Source organism: Micropterus salmoides, unplaced genomic scaffold, assembly GCF_014851395.1.
Source record: "Micropterus salmoides isolate LMB-PRFRI ecotype aquatic unplaced genomic scaffold, ASM1485139v1 Ms_hic_scaffold_3544, whole genome shotgun sequence".
In the NCBI taxonomy this organism is placed as follows: domain Eukaryota; kingdom Metazoa; phylum Chordata; class Actinopteri; order Centrarchiformes; family Centrarchidae; genus Micropterus; species Micropterus salmoides.
Window position 1 is genome coordinate 1 of NW_024042867.1, and position 8160 is coordinate 8160.

At 41.4% G+C, this 8160-nt stretch overlaps 1 protein-coding gene across 1 annotated transcript; it reads left to right on the forward strand.

Annotated features, from left to right (window-relative positions):
* Positions 1–747: 747 nt before the first annotated feature.
* Positions 748–5580, forward strand: LOC119884565 (NACHT, LRR and PYD domains-containing protein 12-like). Its single transcript, XM_038694949.1, has 4 exons — positions 748–1978; positions 2298–2471; positions 4045–4217; positions 5476–5580. The coding sequence occupies exons 1-3, from the start codon at positions 1788–1790 to the stop codon at positions 4214–4216; spliced, it is 537 nt and encodes a 178-aa protein (XP_038550877.1). The 5' UTR covers positions 748–1787; the 3' UTR covers position 4217; positions 5476–5580.
* The last annotated feature ends 2580 nt before the right edge of the window (positions 5581–8160 follow it).

Below are 8160 nucleotides of genomic sequence, written 5' to 3' on the forward strand. Positions count from 1 at the left end.
GTTGAGCTTAGCCACGGCTCTAGTCACCACCTCCAGCAGCTCGTCATAGTCGGGCGCAGCCTGATGACGTTGGCCTGACATCCGGAAGTCATCGTCCATTACGCCGAGCACATCCACCTCCTCGGAGTCGGATTGCTGCAGCGTCTCCGGATCCAAACCGCGAGCGGGAGAAGCCGAGAAACGGGCTCCCGAACGAGGGAAGGAAGCGTCGGAGCCAGCCGACGAATGTCGGGAAAAACCTCAGCCGTCCCGAAATCCTCCAACAGATCACGCTGTGAACCCCATGAATGAAGCCGCCGGGCCGCCTCAGCGGCCGCCGGGCCCGCACCACGGGGAGAACACATCCGGCCATCCTCGGAAAAGAGAGCCATGCAGGACCTCAGTACCCGCACGGAAAGGGTTTCGCAATGGCCGCAGGCAGCCCCCTCGAGAGCTGCCCGGGTGTGCTCCATCCCCAAACATGAGACACACATCTCATGAGAATCTCCATCCGTGATGTACCGAGGGCAAGAAAAAAAACACACCTTCTGTACCTCTGATTGCCGGACATGCTGGTAGACTTCTTCCTCAGGTAAGACATACTGCTTGTAGGACTGGAGCTTTCTTCAAACAACATACAGAGCGCCTGCTGAATAGAAAAAAGCTAATGATGAGTGTGTACAGGTGTGCTTTATACTCCTCCGGTTATTCCGTCACACCTTACCGTTCTAGCAACAAGCCAATAGGATTGGAGTGATTTCATTCACGTTCAGACCTGCTTCGCCTAGAGGCGTTCCCATAGTGTCGTAACCGACGCAGTTCGAGTTCCCTCGAAGGGGAACTAACAGGCACAGCACAGAATTGGTGGAGATAAGGCCTGATAATCAGTGAGACTAGGCCTCACTGATTTCTAAAAAAAAAAAAACTTTATTCCCTGGTTTTGGTGAAACTGGGTTGGATTTTATGCAGAAAATGTTTTTTTATGTTTTTCCCTCTGTCCTTGAGCTGCTCTGCCTCAACTTTTGGGGATTCGTGGTGTATGTTAGTTACCATTTACTTCACCCATTAACTACTGCTAACAATAGCTGCGACTAGCTAATAAGCTCACCAATGACACTATCATAAAATACAGTCTGCATTATCATCTCTAATTCTTAATTCTTATGTAAGTTTTAAGTTTCATCTTATTTTTTTTTTTAGCAAATATCTCCTTTCCTCTTGCTCACATTGAAAGTGAATGCAATGTAATCTGGGTTGAATAAAGCAGTTGTCATACATTGTTGGGGAATTGGGAATTGTTGGATCTCGTCCCTGCTCAATATAAAACATGCAATGAGAGGACTTTTTCATGGATTGGTGCTACATAAATAAAAGTGAAACTGAATGCATTTGAAATAACACCTGGATTTTAACATTTACCTGGGCAGTTAAAACTTCTGAATTCCAGAGTGAAAACAACAGACTTAAAATGAAATAATGAACTCTATATTTATGTTAATATGTATCTCTATAAAAACGAATCCTCTATTTCATGAGGACTGAAGAGTCCACACTGTATTTTATGTAAGCACCAGTATTGACTAACAATTAGATAAAATATGGATATAATGGGTGGTGCCATCTACTGCAGTGAAGGGCTGAAGGAATTCCTTTGCTGGGCAGATCCATTCTTCATGTCAACAATGGAAGCAAATTCAAATGGCATGTTTGCACACACAGAAAAAGAATGAGAATGTGTGTTTTTTCATAGTTTGGGGGTCTTTAGACACACATTTGTATCATATGGCACATTTAATGCTTAAGGTTTCATGCTGTGTTCTCTATTTAGATTAAGATCCTGCAGTTTATCAGAGATGACCTGTTCTCTGGCCTCAGCTCTGAAGTCTGACCCCTCCCATCTGAGAGAGCTGGACCTGACCGACAACGAGCTGCAGGATTCAGGAGTGAAGCTGCTGTCTGCTGGACTGGAGAGTCCCCACTGTAGACTGGAGACTCTGAGGTTTTGCATCTTAACATGTCAAAGGGGTTACCCTTTCTTCTTAAACATGTGGTTGCTATAAAGCTGTAGGTAGCTGTTTTCTCTGTTGGAGTATTTTTTTTTTTGTCCTTTTCAGCATTTGTGGGGATAATAATAATGTTAAGCCAGCATAAACAAATCACAGTTTTAGCAGTTAGAAGTAAGAAAGCCAATAAGCAAATTTCTCAAAATGTATGAGGATTCCTTTGACTAACTGCAGCAATTAATTACAAACAAAAACATATGTACTGTTAGAGATCAGCTGTGCTTCTCTAAACTGAGTGTTTATTCCATATTACAGACTTAGTTGCTGTGAACTGACACAGATTAGCTGTGCTTCTCTGGCCTCCGCTCTGAAGTCCAACCCCTCCCATCTGAGAGAGCTGGACCTGAGTAAAAACAAACTGCAGGATTCAGGAGTGAAGCTGCTGTGTGATTTTCTGGAGAGTCCACACTGCAGACTGGAGACTCTGAGGTCAGACATCATATTTTCCTTCTGTGCTAAGGTTAATATGACGTGAACGTTGTGGCGACACTAAACTGCAGACAAAAAGCTGATTTTATACGGATCCACACACTGTGTAGCGGGTTGCTCATTAATCAGAAGGTCAGCGGTTCAATCCCCGGCTCCTCCAGGCTGCATGTCGAAGTGTCCTTGGGCAAGATACTGAACCCCAAATTGCCCCTGGCTATGAATGTGTGTGAATGTTAGTTTCTGTTTGAGCACTTAGGTTCAGTGTGTGAATGGTGAATACAATGTAGTGTAAAAGCGCTTTGAGTGGTCGAAAAGACTAGAGAGGCGCTATACAAATACGGAACATTTAAATTTACACTGAGTATCTTAATCAACTGCATAGGAGAAGTGCAGAAGTGCAAACCCTGTTCACATGCAATTTTAATGGTCTATTTTTCTGCATATTTGGTCATATGTTAGCTCCAAGTTCCTGTCCAGAGTTGTGGCGCACCAGTCCATATTGCAAACATAGCTAGTGGTGATGGCGCATAGATAAGATGCTTGCCTTTGGTCTGGGAGACCTGGATTCGATTCCCACTGTGAGACATCCACCATTGTGTCCCTGAGCAAGACACTTAACCCCTCGTTGCTCCAGAGGCGTGCGACCTCTGACATGTATAGCAATTGTAAGTCGCTTTGGTCAGCTAAATGAATAAATGTAATGTAAACCAAAGTCTGTCACTTGCAAAGCAACAAATCAACATGAGTCCAACTGTTACTGGCAGTGACCTCTGAATTAATTCTACATCCGACCTGTTACAGAAAGATCTGGTCTGTATATCAAACAGTGCAGTAGCCAAAGCTTAGGGCACTGTAGGAATGAACAACAAATTATAAAAATAAATGTTTTAGAACTCTTCTGACTAGGGCTGCAACTATATATTATTTTTGTAATCGACTACTCTTGTCTATTGTTTTGTTCGATTTGTTGATGGTCAACGATTATTTTTGTAACCCCCTAACACTAATTAAACCATCTACCTAATTAAAATATTTCAAGTGAAATACTGATATACTCCACAGACTAACTAGCTACTATTAGGTGGGCAAAGTTTACTTTTTAGAATGAACACTAGTATTAACGCGAGGGGAAAAAAATAAGGAAGAAGATGAGACAGGGTAGCCTACTCTTATAATATATATATATAATATATATCAATGATTTACTATTTAACGCTCTGTATAACTGTGGGACCATTTGGCTCTGTAAGCGTCACTTTCTGGCTGGCTCACTAACTATCTCTGCTGGCGAACTTCTCAATCCTGAAAACATTTGAGCACATTTTCAATTGACCATCAACTTTCGTAAAACCATGCCAGTACTCATAATCTACACAGATGATTTCTCGTCTCAAAACTAGGAATATTCTCAACGGGATTGCTATCTCAACCATATACAAAATTTATGGAAAGACTTATGGACAATGAAATTCCTTGTCAATTAATTTTTATAATCAACGTCAATTATGCTGACTAATCATTTACAAGCAGGATTTCTACATTTTATAAATTACTACTGTCTTTTTTCATTTAGACTGGTGCTCTGCAGGTTGTCAGACATCAGCTGTGCTTCTATGGCCTCAGCTCTGAAGTCCAACCCCTCACATCTGAGAGAGCTGGACCTGAGTAAAAACAGCCTGCAGGATTCAGGAGTGAAGCTGCTGTTTGCAGAACTGGAAAGTCCATACTGCAAATTGACACTTTGAAGTAAGTGTCCTCAGGTGGCTCAAGCCCAGATGTGTAGAGAGGAGTAACAAATATACATGAAAACTGGGTCTAAAGAAACAGGAGACAGCTTATGTGCAAAAATTAAAGATATTTATTAACAATTAAACAATACTCATACGACCATAAGAGTAGAATATATAGGTTTTAAATAAAAACACAGAAAACACTTTTAACACCCTCCCTCCTCCAAGGGAGTATTTAGGAGAAGATGAATGCAGATGAATTAAGAGATTAAAGTGATGTGTGGTAATTGCAGAAATGCAAACTTAATTATTACAGCATCACCTTGAGGTCAGAGAGTGTCGTTATATATGCCTACCTAGAGTGAAATTCGCAACCCACCTGCCCATTGTTGTTTCCAAGGTTTAAGGGTTTTGCTGCACAAACACTTTTTAGCAGAGAAAAGTAATAGGAAATGTTCATGGGATCCAGGTAGAACAGAAAAACTGACTCAGTGAGTAATTGAAAACACACCACATGGATAAAATCACCATTCTTGGCAATTGGGACTTGGTGAAATGGGGATTTGAACTCTGATCCTTCCCAAGAGTAGGTGACTGAACCACTGGTGACAGTTGGCTTTTATTCACCTTCTCACAAATTGAGGCAATAAAATCACATGTCTTAGAATGATAATTTTGTGGGTGTTGTAAACTCAGCTCTGAAAAAATAGTCTGCAATACGAGGGCAATTTAATGTAGTGTAATAAAGATTCGACATTTCAAACTCAATTTTCAGTTTTAAAAGAGAGAGTTTTAAAGAGTTTTAAAACTTTTTTTCACACTTGCGCACACCACTTTTCAGATTACCATTTACAATGTTTCAAACCTGGAAAACAAACTAATACACCATATAATTCGAACTTTTGTTCGTTTGCATGCCTGGGCACCCACCTCACTCAGGCTTGGACCCCTAAGAGACTAAGTGCAGGAAGTTTGTATGCTAGCCTGCCGGGTTAGTTTCATTATCTTGCTGAGCTTCTTTCTATGTATTTCATCTCAGGATAGTTTATCATTTCTATCAGTAAAGTGTTAAACAGTTTATTGAAAAGCTTTATTAGCACCATCGACTCTGAACTCTGTGTAAACACGGAGTAGTTTATACTCTGATAGAGGAGCTTTAATAAAATAGGATGGTTTGAAATGAATTGATTTTGTTTATTGTTTTGTTAATTGCATGTGTGAACAGGCCTTAAGTAAAAGCATATGTCTGCTGTGTGTTGTCTTGTCTCTGTCAGATAGCAGTTATCTCCGGATGGTATCAGAGGGCTGAGGTGTGTTCAGGAGCTGCAGATGAACTCAACACTTTCTGAGATTCTGAATTTTGAACTGGAATAACACCCAACAGGACAGGTCCAGTTTCTTTCCACAAGAAAAAGTTTCTGCTTAATTAACTTAAACTTATTTTTTAGACATTTCTAAGATAAAATAAGCTTTTGAAAGCAAACATTTTCAGATCTGGGAAGTTAAAAGAGGTCATATTTTGCTTTTTGGCTTTTCCCCTCTCCTTTATTGTTATATACCCTTTTTGTGCATGTAACAGGTTTGCAAAGTGAAAAAGCCCAAAGTCCAGAAAACTCTGCTCTGAACTGCCTGAAAACAGCTCGTTTGTAATCCAGCAGCTTCCCTTTCATCCCGGCGACTCCCTTCCAAACACTAGCTACCCTAGGCTTTTGTTACAGATTAAAAACTCACCACTCTGAAACTCTCGCTCCAGTCCATGTTGCCAAGCTGGTCGGCAACATGTACAGTTGAACCCGAGCTGTTTACCGGCTTCTCGCTGACCCGCCCTTCTCTGATTCTGATTGGCTAGTAGTCCTTACATTTACATTTACTCATTTGGCAGATGCTTTTATCCAAAATGACTTACATTTGAGGAACAACATACAATCATCAACAGAGCGTCAAATACAGATCTACAACTGACAATACATACTAGTAAGAGCAGCAATAAATACTACTAAGAGCTCACAGTACATATCACATTAATGGGGTAGATACCGAGGGAAGGAAGTAAGAGTTAGCAAAAACAGTGCAATAATAATTGTAAGGGGATAGAAGAAGAAGAGCACAGGAAGTGCATGTTGGTTCTCCGTGAGAGAGGGACGCCGCTGCTCTGATGGCGTAGTAGCTCGTTCCACCATCGTGGGGTCACAGATGAGAACAGCTGTGACTAATAGTCCTTAACTAGGAACTGAGCATGTGCAACTCCCAACAAAGATCATTTAACCCCTGAATAAGATTTTTAACCTGAAAATGAGCAGAATATGACCTCTTTGAAAGTCTGTAGCTAATATATTAATATTTATTGTTTATAGTCATTTCGCTCTGCAGTGAGTAAACTGGACAGGTTTCCTCTGACAGAATAAAACTGCTGAGCCTAAAGGAAATAAACAAAAACACAACACATTACAGAGAAAAATCAAGATGTTTTATTCATGTTTTTAAGCAACAGATACAGAACATTTATGATGCTGAGGGAGGACGGGTCTCTGCTCAGGACTTTAAGTCGTGTCAAAGTCTAAAGTTTGTTTCAGCTAAAATAAAACAAGCTAAATATTATTTCTTGCTGTGAGAGAAATCCTCTATAAATTAGCTTAAATAAAACTCCTCCTCTCTGACTCGGTTTCATTCTGCTGCCACCTGCTGTTTACATTAAAATACTACATTACCCAGAATCCCCACAGACAACATTTTATAAGCCAAAGGTTCAGGAGGCGATCAGGTTCAGTCTTACAGGGATATTAAATGTGACTTATTGAAATAGAGTCGCGCCCTACAGTCTCACTGTGAATCTCACGTGAACACAACTAGAAACTACAAATACTTTAACAATAAAATCTATCTTTGTACAGATTCTTCAGAAAGTTTACACCAAAATAACAAAACATCTCAAAACGTACACATCTTTCCATACGCAGAGACTAAGATTATATATCAGAATCAATATAATACAGGTCCAGCAGATAAACAGGGTCTCAGTGAAACTTTTATAATGATTTATTGATCTAAAACTCTCAACCAATCAGGAGCTGAGGCTCAAATGAAAGGCACCATGACGACGTGATGGTAAAATGTTAATTATATGTAAAGTTTACATGATGACGGTTTTAAATGGCTCTTCATTAAATAAAATATTTATCTGTACATCTCTGTGTAATTCTTTTAGTCCTGTTTCTTTAGTTTAAAAAACAAAAAAACAAGTCGTTTTTTGCTTTTTTCTGTTTTAAACCCAAAAGGAAAAACAAAGCTGCAGCGTTTTGTTCTGTCTGTGACGGCTGTTGGATCCCTACTGGTTTTCAAACTAACTGGCTGCTGTTAGCAACAGCTGTGGTCTGAGTCGGGCTTCATCCCTCTGCAGCCGCACCAGGTCGCTCCTGCGACCTCGATGTCACGCTGCGCTCTCCTCCTCCTCTCCTCCTCCTCCTCCTCCTCCTCCTCCTCCTCCTCTCCTTTGCCTGTCTCTTCTGGCTCCCCCTGCTGGCAGGTCTCAGCAGTCTCCGTGTCCTCACAGCTAGTCTCTGTTTCTTTACTCATCTCCTGGTCTGGTCCGGTTCAGGTTTGCTTTCGGTCTCTGCACATAACTCCAGTCCCTGGTCTGGTCCTGGTCTGGTTCAGGTTTGCTTTCTGTCTCTGCACATAACTCCAGTCCCTGGTCCTGGTCCTGGTCTGGTTCAGGTTTGCTTTCTGTCTCTGCACATAACTCCAGTCTCTGGTCCTGGTCCTGAGTTTCTGCACAGGACTCCAGTCCCTGGTCCTGGTCTGGTTCAGGTTTGCTTTCTGTCTCTGCACATAACTCCAGTCCTGGTCTGGTCCTGGTCTGGTTCAGGTTTGCTTTCTGTCTCTGCACATAACTCCAGTCCCTGGTCCTGGTCCCGGTCTGGTTCAGGTTTGCTTTCTGTCTCTGCACATAACTCCAGTCC

Coding starts and splice junctions, on each gene's coding strand:
- LOC119884565 (XM_038694949.1), top strand. CDS start 1,788: ATGCTGTGTTCTCTATTTAGATTAAGATCCTGCAGTTTATCAGAGATG. Junction 1,979..2,297: donor TGTAGACTGGAGACTCTGAG/GTTTTGCATCTT, acceptor TCCATATTACAG/ACTTAGTTGCTGTGAACTGA. Junction 2,472..4,044: donor TGCAGACTGGAGACTCTGAG/GTCAGACATCAT, acceptor TTTTTCATTTAG/ACTGGTGCTCTGCAGGTTGT.